Raw genomic sequence first — 12,628 nt, forward strand, 5'->3', positions numbered from 1 at the left:
GTTCTTTTGCAATTAGCAGACATAATTTAAGATGTCTGGAAATGTGGTAGTTAACCTTCAGTAGGCTTGGCTTTCCCAGGCACTGAAAGAAGAATGCCAAGCTGCTTGTAATCGCTTAAAGGAGCATTAGTTTGAACGTTAGTTTATAATTTGTTATTATAAAAAGGCTAATGTCCTTAAAAATAAAAAAGGTAGTGGCAATAATTCAGGAGTCGGTTTGTGCCTTCAGTGAAAGATATGCGTATATTTTTTTCCCAAGCTATTGCTGTTCAGGCTAAAAAGCCATGTAAGGTTATGGGATTGGGGGTTGAATCGCTGAAGCTCTGTGCCAAAAAACCAAACAAACCCCAAAACAGCAGAAGACGACCAAACCCGTTTTGTCTTGTTTGTAAACTTCATTTGTGAGCATATAGTTGCCAAAATGATTGTTGCCATGAGGTTTTTAATTAGACAGCAAACCCTGGCTGGGAAATTATTTAGACATGGAGATTCCCATAATGCTTCCTGAATAGTGTTTTAGTGAAGAAAACTGGTTAGAGTCCAAAATCTGTTGCTTAAGTGTCTGATCCATATAGCATGTTACTAAAGTGAAGCTAATGAATGAAGAATAGAGGCATTTGATCTGCAGAAATGAATCTTTTAAAAAGCTCTGCTAGGGTATCTTTTCATGATTCTGTTTCGAAAAAGCCATAAAGCTTTCTGTAAATGTGAAAGCTTCTTAAAAATTATGGTGAGTTTTGGCTATAGCCCTTTTAGATTAGGTAGAGAAATTCATATATTGGTCTTTTTTTGTTTCGTCTCCCCTTTTTATTCACGCATGCTGGTGCATATTTTCTGAGAAAGGGTAAGTCTTGGTACAACTGTTCCTGTCGCTTCTGAGAGTAGAAAGTGATGTTTGACTTTTGCACTGAGAAATGTTATTGTTCCAGGAATCACTGCAGACTTAAACTTTGGTAATTGATTTTTGGGTTTTATCTCCCCTTAGTGGTTTGGGTGTGTAAGCATGCTGAGACTTTCCCTGATTGTAGGCAGATTCTGAGTCAACCGTGAATGGTGCATGTCACTGCACGTAACTCTGCATAATGTTGTCTTAATGCTGTCCCATTAATGTAATGTGTCTTTGCAAACACTTTGAAAAAGATTAATTCTGAAACCAGTGTTAACTGTTGAAATGAAACACATTCAGGCAGTGAAGGAGTCTGCCACTGTGTATGGGTTATACAGCATCAGTGCTAGAACTGTGGTCCCATTAGTCCCGGTGTCTTCTAAAGTACATGTTCTAATACCAACTGTCATCCAAGCAGTGCCTTGTATACCACTCATCAGTACCATTCCAGATGTGTGAAAACATAGGGACCTATGCATGCTAGGTAAAGCTCTGATACGGGCGTTGTAGTGGATCTGTGGTAGCTCTTTAAGACGTTTCTGCTGCCAGCAGGCTTCCCTGTTTTCCTGCTGGGGTTGACTGTCCCTGTAACTGGGACAGCAGAATAGAATGTGTGCTTGTGTCTCAGCTGCTTCCATTCAGTGCAGACTATCAATGAAAATGAGGTTGAGATTTATCTACTGTACTGTGAAGGGAGGTTCCTAAACCACAGGCTCATGTTCCCTTCTGCCACCATAACTACTGAGCCATTACATCTGGGACTGGGTGGCTACAGCTGGTAAAGTTTAAATAGCTGCAGCAAGGTCTGCTAGAGCCCATCCATCAGTTCTTGGTCTCCAGAACAGAATTTGAGATCAAGGATTGCCTATTTAACTTGCTCATAAAACACTGACAGATTGGAAAGCCATTTTAATTCCTCAATTTAATTCTGCTAAGGTAGAACAAGAGGCATGCGAAATCTCACTTTGCTACAATGAGAGCAGAAAAAGTCTGCATTTTATCCCAGGAGAGGCAATTCCTTTGAACTGTAGGGTCCAGTTAATATTTATACTGGAATAATTTATACTTGTATAAACTTAATAGGTAAAAATGAATTCCTTCCACGTTGGAGACCATGTGAATAACTTAGATTGCTTTAAAAAGAAGAAAGTAAAGCAGAATGATGGTTTCTTAGGTACCTGACCTTTTATCATAACTCTGTTAATTTTCATGCAACCTGGCACTTGATAAAAGGACTAGGACAGGGGGCATTTGAATGGAGCACGGGTTTATAAGCTGCTTGTAAATAACTGTTGGAGCATCTTTAAAGGATATAAAATTAGTGGTGGTAGCAAAAATAATCTGAGTGTTTTTGTTTTCTTGCTCTTAGCTAACTTTTTTGATCTTGCTTTTCTGTAGCAAACTGGATTCCACAAAATCTTTTAATTTAAAGCAAGCATTCTTCATTTTGCTCTCTGCCATTAGAAAGCTAAGCCAGGCAATTTTGGGGACATGTCAAATTGTTATTCCTTCCTCCCCCATTTCTGATTTCAGTGCCTCAAATTGGCTGACATTTTCAGGAAGATGCTTTTCTTTGCGTACTTACAGAAAAAGCTCCTGGCAAGCTAGAGTATAAGATTAAAAAAAAACAAAACAAAAAACAAAAACCCAACAACAGCAGCTGTAGGGAAGGCTTGAATGTTGGCATTTCTTCATTTTATCCTGCACGCAGAGAAGAGCCAAGTGTATCAAAGCCCAATCCTGGTATCTCTGGGAGATTAGCTGTCAGAGCAAACAACCAGGGACAGCTTACGTTCAGGACAGACTTCTGAGTTGAAGTTTTGCCCTTTTGTTTGACTACCCCGTAATTGTGCTACCGATTAGAAATAGCAAGTATCGTTGAGAAGTGGCCTAACTTTTTAGTAACAGTAATTTTAGCTTACAATAATGTTTAAAATGAATTGTTCTGGAGAGAATGTTGTCTTCAGTTGTGGCCCTTTCAGTCAGAGTTCAGCAAATACAGCAAAAGCTTTGAAGGCTGCTTAGTACTAAGATGCAGCAAACAGCTTCTGTGCATGTTTAAATAGTTGATGCTCAGATACAGGCAGGGTGTGTGTTTTTTTTTTTTTTTTCTCTGAAGATAACTCCTAGTGGTGAACTGATAAGCAAGTGACGTGCTTATTTTTATTTTGGCTTCTCAAGAGTATCATTTGATAACTAAGTTAGACTCATATGTTATGGCTGTTAATTGCTGGCAAAAAGTATGTTGAATAATGTAGTCCTTGTACGGGCATCTTCTGGGTAGAAGGTTCTTGGCCGTGCAGTGTGTTCCCTTTAGAGCCAAACTGGCAGTTCTCCGAGCATGGGAATTTTTTTTTTCTTTTTCCTCCAGAGCAAAGCTCTGTAATTTTTTCCCCCACTTCTTCTGATTGCTTTCCTGTCAGGGGGATGAGTGACTGGGAGAGGGAAAGTGTTGTCATTTTCCATTAATCTGGTGTGACCTCCTGAGTGCACCCGTGATCGTTTGGTAGGAATGCCTTTGTGGAGCACCTGCTCCTTTGCTCCACGCGCACGTCTCTGCCCTGAAAGTTTTCAGAGTTATCTGAACTGCTCCAGAAATCTTAGGGTCAAAAATAAGTCAGTCAAATACTAATGTTTTTTTATAATGACCAAGCTGAGGAAAACTTCTCAAAACTGGACAGTATGTAGAGATTGTCCTTTCTGTCGTGGTTCGTGGTTGATGAATGTCACTTTTACTTGGCAAGCCCACAAACAAACAGGAATTCTGAGATGAAGCTTCAAGTTTGCACAACGAGAGATTCTCTTTATGGTAGAAACTTTCTTATCCTAAAATGCTTCGATATAGGACTCTTTCCACTAACTCCCAGTATGAAGCTCTTACAGGTCCACAGCAGAAGTCTGTCAGTTATAAGTGTAAGGGGGTGCGTGGGGCAAGGGGGCTGCTAGGCTGTAGAGGGGTCAGAAGGAGCTCCTGTGAGCTAGGAGCATGTTTACGTGTTTCAGAACGTGAGAAACATCTGCTTTCTTTGAATTGTGAAGTTTAAAATGTTCTTTAATCACCAGAAGCAATTCATGAAACAACTTTTTCTGTCTGTTCATGCTTGTTGCTTTTCCAAGTCGTCTTATGCGTTCCTCCTCGTGTAGCTCTGAAGGGCCGGGGATGTTAAGGGTAAATTTATGGTAACTTACAAATAGAATGGAGAAAGTTATTTCTCTAGTCCAAGCAGATGTAGAAATGAAGGGTATTAACTGTAAAAAGTCCAGTCCAGAACTCTAGTGACATAAAATTGCTGTTACTAGCTGGTCTTTCTGAAATGCCTTTTTGGTCTTGCTCCAGCTCCTACTGGGACAAGCAAACATATATGCACAAATTATTTCAGACTCAAAAGAAAGATTTGTGCCTGCTGAGTCATTCCAGAGGTGACCATTTCAGGGTAAAAATAATGTGTGCTGCCTGGATAAGAAGGGGAATGAAAGTCTGTAGGTTGCTGCCTGTGCATCTCCCTGTTTCATAAAGAAATTGTCTTTCCTAAGACTGTGAATTAGCATTTTTAACAAGCAAAGAAATAATCCAGTTCTTTTCTCCCTCAGGACTTTTTTTTTAAGGGTCCGTAATGTGGCTGTTCTGCTGCTATTCCTATTGGAAAATGCAGAATTTGACTTTCCAAAGTGTTGAACAGTCAAGTTTCTACAGAAGTCAACATGAACCGTGAGTGCTTGGAACTTCTGAAAATCAAGCCCTGAGTGTTGATATCAGAACAGCATAAAATGTAGATATTAAACAACAAAACTTAATCTGAGAACTTTTAAAACATCTGGGGCCTAATATTTCCAAAACTTCCAACACTTTCTATTTAGCACCTAGCTGGCACACAGCATGCATATTATTTTTAAAATAAGCTGGTTATTTTTGTTGCATAAATACAATTTGAGTTCTTTGAAGTCAGTCTGACATTGTAGACCTTGTTATTTTCTTCTCCTCTTATGGTGAAAAATTGAGCTTCGTTTACTGATTGCAGCAAGTTGGAGGGGAAAAAAAAGGATAGGGGGAGTTACTTTTAGCAAGTATTAAACTTATTAAATAGAGAAATATTTACAAGTTGTTCCCTCCAACGCTGGAGCTTTCTTAATGCACACAACAGCTTTTCATTGCTTTATAAAGCAATGCACAACTAGCTGTGACTTACTTTTATAGAGTCTGCTGCCTCATAGATATCTCTTGATTTCATCTGGGACTTGAACTGGATGAACAGGTCCAGAATAAGCTCCAGGAAGCTCTTGTTACTTGAGGGAATTGTTTAAGAATGTAAGTAGTGCTTTTCTAAGAACTGTGAGGAATCTAGCGATCTGTTCGTGGGATGCGATCCACCTCCTCGTCTAGGAGCATGCATAAACATACTTGACACTTTTTCATTAATTAGAAGGTTTTGTTTATGCTTTAGCATGGGTTATGACTGACTTTGGCTTCCAGATATTAATGGAGCCCTACAGTCGTTGCGCACCTGCGTCTGCAGGCTTGGCATATCTGTTTGATTCTGTTCTCTTTTCTTTATCAGCACGTTTGCTTGGACTGTAGAAAGACTTTTTGTGTATCCTGCTCAAGTCAGCCTGAAAGTGGTCCCCTTCTCTGCCATCTATGTCAGCGTTTCCGAGCCACAGCTTTTCAGCGGGAAGAGTTGATAAAGATGAAGGTGAAGGATCTGCGAGATTATTTGGCACTCCGTGACATTTCCACAGAATTGTGTCGTGAAAAGGAGGACCTGGTATTTCTGATTCTGGGCCACCAGCCTGTAATTACCCAGGAAGATCAGATACAAACACCTTCTTTAAATAGTAGTGCCTCTGGACAGCAAGACTTTGTGATTCTTCCACCAACCAGCATAGCATCTTCTACCTCACGTGATGCACCTCCAGTGTCTGCAGATCCCATCTCAAGTTCGTTAGCTCAGGAACATCCACAGGTACAGTCTCTAGCCAGAAGCATCCTTTGCATACTCGTTTTTTCCTGTTGTTGGATTAACTGCTAAGATAGTCTGGGAGGTTCTTCAAGTAGGAAACGTGCCAGAAAGGTTTTACGTGCCTGCTTAAAAGTTATGGAGGGCTTCTGTGTAGAATAGCTGACAAAAAACTTTAGCTGCATTGTATACATGCTCTTTCCAGTTTATTTAAATTTTGGAGTGAGGACCTCACAACTTCTTACAGAATAATTAGGGAAGTAAGATGAGTTATTTTACACTGCCTTTTTGCCGCACTGACTCTGATGTGCCATTCCCACTTTCTGCACTAGTAGAATTTAATTTGGAGGGCAGGGCTGAATATACTGGATGCTTACTTGAGAAAAAACATCACTATTCTGAGGTCCTCTGGGATGTGATTTTTTTTTTTTTTCCCCCCCAAGTGGTCTGCTTCACACTTTCCACTGGCGGTAGACGTTTCTGTGACTAATTTGGTACTTGATACCCGTGTTGGCGCACAGATCTGTCTTGTCCATTGATGTTAACAGCTTTTTGACACGGCTTTCTGACAATTATATGTGGGTATTAGATGAGACAGTTGTTACTTTCCTTAATTCATGTGCAAGACAGCAAGCATGCTTTAAGATGATCTTGGATTTGAGACTGCTGGGAAAGAGGACTGAGGGATGAGCAAAGTGTTTGATGTCTTCTGCACCTAGATCGACTGATGTCAAAACCCAAATTTGTTGTTAGTCTTCAGTATATGCTGAACTGTATACTGTTCTGATGAACCCTGTCAGGGGCATTTGAGTTTAACTTTTTTATTGACTTTACATTGTTTGTCTTTCTCCTATTCGGTATGGGAAGTTTACTCAGTGTTCGACGTCTGCTGTCAGTTCTATTACTAAGTTAATAGGTATACTTTGTCCTCTGTAGGCCAGAGCTCTGAAAGTGTACCACCTTCTTCCTCAGCAGATATATCTAGTACAAAAAGAGCATTTTGGGGGAGGAGAGGGGAGGGACATTTTTCACACATGATTAGAAGGGCCTTTTTATTCTCTGATTTCTGGATATTGCCATCTGAATTTTTACCTGCATGTTCAGCTCTGCCATCCTCCCATACTTCCCGATGATGCCTTTCAGCTCCTTTTCTTGACTCCCGTGACATCTTGCTACAGTTCAGGCTCTTTCGTCATTATCGTTATTCTTTTGCTTTGCAAGTATTAACAAGTCATCGCTCCTTTAAGCAGTGTGGTAACATTACCCTCTTTTATCGGTAGGGAAACCACATAGGAGAACGACAGCTGCAGAGGGAGAGCTGGCTAGGATTACACTGCAGTTCTTCTCGTTCCATTAAGCGCTCAGGGCATTTGCCCCATCTCTTTCTACAGCAACTCCATCTTAAGGCAATATAGATTTGGTCTCCTCCTGATCCAGACCTTGTAAGCCTCGTAAGAGCATCATGTGGGAGCTTACTGTGCAAGTACTTTACAAGGTTTAAATAAAGTGGGGCCTTAATGGGTCAGATAGGACACTTCAGTTTCAGTTAGCGTTTACCGTGTTTAAAATTTATTTGCTTTTGCAAGTGCCGCACAGAAAACATCTCCTACCAGTCTGCCTCGCTTTTTTACCTTATGCTGCAGTTCATCATTCCAACAGGCAGTGTTTGCAGTTAGGCTGAACTATCAAGCTAATTTCTATCTGGATACACAGATATATGCTGTTGGTGAAAGCTTTATTTCCTTTTAGGCAAATGGGTATGTACTGCTAAGACAAGTTGATGTGACTGGAGTTGAGAATGCAGCAGGAGCATCAGCAGAGGAGGAGTAGACACAGGTTTGTGTGTCCTAGAGTTAGACAGATGACAAGGAATACCAGGTTTTCTAGGCTGCGTTTGCTGACCCAGAATCATTACTGCAGAGAAATGGGTGGCTAGACAGTAATTCAGACTATATCCATCTGCAGACCCAACCAGCTCCCTTCTTTAGCATTATCTTGTCCTCCACATACAAAAACAGCTAGTGTCACTTGGACGTGATAATACTAGGAATGGTTTATTTCCATTGTAGGACTTGTTTCAGGTAAATGGAGGGTTTCACACAGTAATCCATGTTATATGTACATCCAGACACAGAATCCTGTTAGTGCACATGTTGAAAGTTGATTTAAATTGCAGTGTTAGGTAGTGAGGGCAAGAATCATTCCGTCTTTGTTCCCTTTCAGTCTATTGACTCAGAAGATAACCTGGCACAGGGGCGGAGGGCTTCTCTTTCTGATCTGACAAGCATTGGAGATATCGATGCACTCACTGTGCGACAGCTGAAGGAAATTCTTGCTCGCAACTTTGTCAACTACAAAGGCTGCTGTGAGAAGTGGGAGCTGCTGGAGCGGGTGACTCGCCTTTATAAAGAGAAAGACCTTCAACATCTAGGTAAGAAACTTAGCAAGCACGTGTCTGGTTTCCAGGCTTTCCCCCTCTACTGACAGCGGCAGAAGGGACTAGAACTTCTCCATGTTTCTTCCTTGCATGTGAGAAGAATAGAATGTCTCGAGTTCTGATATATGTCCATGCACTGTTAGAGTGGAGTTGCTAGACTATATTCACCACTGTTTGTACTTGTTTAACGTGAGAGCATCGTGTTAACTCCAAAGAGTGACTTCTCTGTGGTAGCAACAAATGAGACGAACTGTGTGCCCTTCATCTGGGGATTCTGCACAGCGGTGGCAGATCTCCCTGGCTTCCGCATCACCCGCCGAGCGGCTGATGTGAGGCTACAGCCAGATGATTCCAAGCACTTGAGTGAGCTCTCATCGCTTGACTCCTGGTAACTGGCAAAGCATGCAGGAAAATGCCCTAGTGCGTTTTCACGCTTTCTGATGTCAAAGATAGGTTTATCATCATCATCATCTAAAGGAGTGCTGTTTTCTTAAACATCTCTCCAAGGTTTGTTGTCTATGAATATTAAAAGATTGAAGACAACCTCTTTAGTCTTAAATTCTTCTTTCATTGTATTTTGTGCTTTTGAAGACACTTACCACTTTTTCTTAAACACTGTTACCCCCTTGTGCGTCGCAGGTGTGATTGTGTAAAACTGAAGACAGTGGCACAAGGGGCTACTGCATGGCTTCCTCGTACTACTCTTACACTGAGTAAAATTCAGAACTGTCGTACAACATTGAGAAGTCACTTTAGGTAGTTGCTTACCTTTGAAGAATTAGCTATATATGCTCAGTAAAAGAGAAAGTCCCTTACTAGTTGAATGAACTGTCTTAATCAGAGAATCTGCTTGAACCTCTGCATGGGCATCAGCAAGAAGCAGTTTTAGTTTGTCATCTCTCTTCAAAGCTTTCATCTCCTGCTTAATAATACAGCTTGAGTAAATGTTTTTCTCTTGTTCTCACTGAATAACGCAACTTTCTCCTCTTATGTTGCAGTTTCTGACACTGATGATCAAACTGGTAAGTGATACTCTTAATGTTGCCTCATTCGTCTCATGGTTAAGAATCTCAGTGCTACTTCTGTTTTCATGATATAGAAAATATTTGTGTAAAAAATAGAGCTTTCTGCTCCTTGCCAGTTGATGGAGTGGATACACCTGCATTAGTGTAGGCTCGGGGGAATTTTTTCAAACGTTCTGTGCAAATCACAGATTGCACAATGATCAAATACCTATTCTAACACCGTGGCAGCCTTTGTTTAAGTCTGTCTCATGCAAACTGTGGTCTTTTGTTTACTCAGGTGGTGCTGGGCTCCCTGGCACGGAGGAGAACCTCTGCAAAATCTGCATGGACTCACCAATTGACTGTGTCCTGCTAGAATGTGGCCACATGGTCACTTGCACCAAGTGTGGAAAGCGGATGAGTGAGTGTCCCATATGCAGGCAGTATGTGATACGAGCTGTCCATGTCTTTAAGTCGTAAGTGTCTATAAGGAAGACTGGTGTTGCCTTAAAGCCTCATCTGTTGTTAGAGAAATGGTCAAAATCGCTACAGATAGTTAGGTCGGAGATTAGCATATGGACCTCATAGGGAGCTGAAAGTTATTAGGCAAGGTGAGGAAAGGATGAAGCTTGGAGACTTGCTCTTATTCCAGCCATGCTTGGCTATGCCCTTCCCACTATAGTGCTTTACACCACAGTGCCTAGACTTCCTGGAGCTTATTGGCAGCAGCAGAGGCAGAAATAATTAACAACGTACGTTCTAGAATAACTTGATCCCCTCGTGCTGGGGACAGATAAATGCTTGGCTTTCCAGCACAAAGATCAGATTCTGAGGCTTCTTATTTCCTCTGGATAATAAACAAGGTGGACTGGGGTCTCAATAAGTGACATTTTCTTTTGTTTTGCTGCTACTGAATTCTGATTCTGCTTCCCTCATGTTATGTTTAGGCCACACACCCACTGATAACTTGATTATCAAAGAATAAAATTTTGTTGGGCTGGCTTGTTTTGGGTTTGCTTTTTCTTTCTGTAATTTAATTTGAACTACTTATGCTTGTCGGACAGGCAGACTGCCTCTGTTTTCCATATTCAGAAGAAGTTTAATTCTAGCCTACTGGTATTTTGGAGAAATGTATCATTTTATTTGAAGACAGGCTTTGTACTATTGACAAATGGAAAGGGAGTAAGAGATTCTGTAAAACATACAGCCTTACCTTATGTGGTGGCTTTTTGTTTGTTTATACGCCAGCAAGAGTCGGATTCCTAGTTTACTGTTGTTGGTTCCTTTAACTGGATAGTATGTACCTGTAATTATGTAGAAGCTGATCTGACTTCAGGTGATTAAGGAGCTGAGAATCTAAGGCTTGAGTCTTTTAGAGGGCTTAGTGAGGAAAACGTACAGCCATAGAGTAAGAAATCTGTTGCTACAATGATATTGAAGTACAGGTGATTTTTTTAGAGTGGAGAGTCAAAGCTAGATACTTGAAAGAGAGCAGAGGCCAAACTTTCACTTCTTACTCAGCTTATTGATTCAAGGGAGCTAATGATCATCACTGCAGAGGCTTCTGTTTACTAATTAGCTTCCCTCTTATTCTCTTTGCTCAGTTTTACAGTCCTGTTACGTTAAGACTGCTTATCAAAAGCAATTTATTTTGTGCTTGTGAGGGCAGATCAGAGATTCTCTGGTCTGGTACATGACAATCGCAAACTCATACAGCTGCTCCTTGAACAGCATGTTAATTTGCAAGCCTTGCAAGAGCCAAATTATAACTAACTGACATATTTTCTCTCAGTGGCCTGCACGTATGCAGTCTGTTTGGCGGGTAACACACTGTTAAGTTTCAGAATCTTGCTGCCTTAAGTTTTCAGCCACCATGGGATTGTATACTCATCTCAAGTCCTCAGTGAAGCTGAGTAAAACTTCTGCTGCAGGTTTTTTCTTGCCTAGCTTTCCCCCTTATGGGGTCATGATCGCTTAGTGTTCAAAGTGAATCTCTGCATGTGGTATCAGGGGAGGAACAGCATAAATAGAAGTGTCCATTTCTAGCTGTTGCAGTAATGGAAGCGTAATTACAGAAATGATCACTAAAGCCATCTGCTTCTGCAATAAGTGGTAACGTAAGTTAACAGCAAATTGAGCTTTTGTAGTCTTTAATGTGCGACTCCTCAACTGGCATGAAGTAGATGATCTCTACTCTGCAAGTGGGAATAAAAAAAGCACTTGAGATGAACACATCTGTCACTCAGTACTTAGAACCTCTGCAATACTGAGGTGTCTCTGAAATCCATACAGAACGGACAACTGATGAGGTTTACTGAACTAAAAATTCTGAGTTTTACCTCTTTTCCCCAATTCAGGTTGTTCTTTAAGTTTCGGCTTAAGGTTTAACAGCTTCCAGCACGAGCAGAGTACTGATACCATTCAATGCATCATGTTAAAAAATATAATTTTGCATGTAAGCAATCACTGTCTTTACTCTTCAAGAACTTCACAGGAATCTCTTAAGAGGCACAGGAATACACTTACAAAGCTTGGAACAGCCTCATCCGTAAATTCACTGTGAGAATGCACGGCGTCATACTTTTCAATAAACTCAGGACTCGGGGTGGGGGATTATTCCCCTGTGGACAGATCTACTTGTAGAGGGTAGGCGTAGTTTCTACACCAGATAAACAAGTTGCAGATCCACGTCTGAAATTTTAGGACTAAGATGCGTACAGCTATCATGAGTCTGAAATGTGCTTTCCAGGAAGGATTTTTTTTTTTTGCTGGCTATGTATGTTTCCCTTGCAAAAATGGATTCTCTACTATGGCTATGATTAAATTATTTTTAAATTAAAAATAAAAAAAAAATCTGGAGGAAACTGATTTATAATCCAAAGGAATATACTGATCTGAACTAATAAAGTGAATGGAAATATTTGTGCTTTATGTACACTGTACATAGTTTAAATATTTTAAAAATTAATATTTTATTTGAGATGGCATGTTACTCTATTAAATCCTCTTGGTACTATGGTTAAACTTACTAGTTTTGGTACGTAAGTTTGGTTTATAATTTTATAATAAAGTTGAAACGTGATTTAGTTAACCTTGCTTTCTGACTCTGTTGCCAACAGGCTAGGAGAAAACAGAGATCTTTCAGATACTTTTGTACTTTAACCAGAAAAGGCTCAGGCTACCAGGTTCTCAAATATCATTATAAGGTGGAACAGAAGTACAGAAGAGGCTGAAGGAAAAAAAAAATTAGAACCTTAATGTTTCAACAGTACAGTCTTTGTGAAGATTACAAAGGAAGAGCTGACAAAGGTGACAGCACATTCAGTCCTCTCGAAACTAAGGAATC

At 40.5% G+C, this 12,628-nt stretch overlaps 1 protein-coding gene across 4 annotated transcripts in view; it reads left to right on the plus strand.

Annotated features, from left to right (window-relative positions):
• Positions 1-12,373, plus strand: part of RFFL (ring finger and FYVE like domain containing E3 ubiquitin protein ligase) — a 34,195-nt gene extending 21,822 nt beyond the window's left edge. For all 4 annotated transcript variants that reach the window (XM_068910005.1, XM_068910006.1, XM_009685860.2 and 1 more), the window contains 4 exons: positions 5,443-5,847; positions 8,065-8,272; positions 9,277-9,300; positions 9,581-12,373. In XM_068910005.1, the coding sequence (XP_068766106.1) occupies positions 5,443-5,847; positions 8,065-8,272; positions 9,277-9,300; positions 9,581-9,762 (819 nt within the window). In that variant the 3' untranslated portion in view covers positions 9,763-12,373. The remainder of the gene's footprint in view (positions 1-5,442; positions 5,848-8,064; positions 8,273-9,276; positions 9,301-9,580) is intronic.
• The last annotated feature ends 255 nt before the right edge of the window (positions 12,374-12,628 follow it).

The sequence above is a fragment of the Struthio camelus genome, chromosome 16 (assembly GCF_040807025.1).
Source record: "Struthio camelus isolate bStrCam1 chromosome 16, bStrCam1.hap1, whole genome shotgun sequence".
Taxonomy (NCBI): Eukaryota; Metazoa; Chordata; class Aves; order Struthioniformes; family Struthionidae; genus Struthio; species Struthio camelus.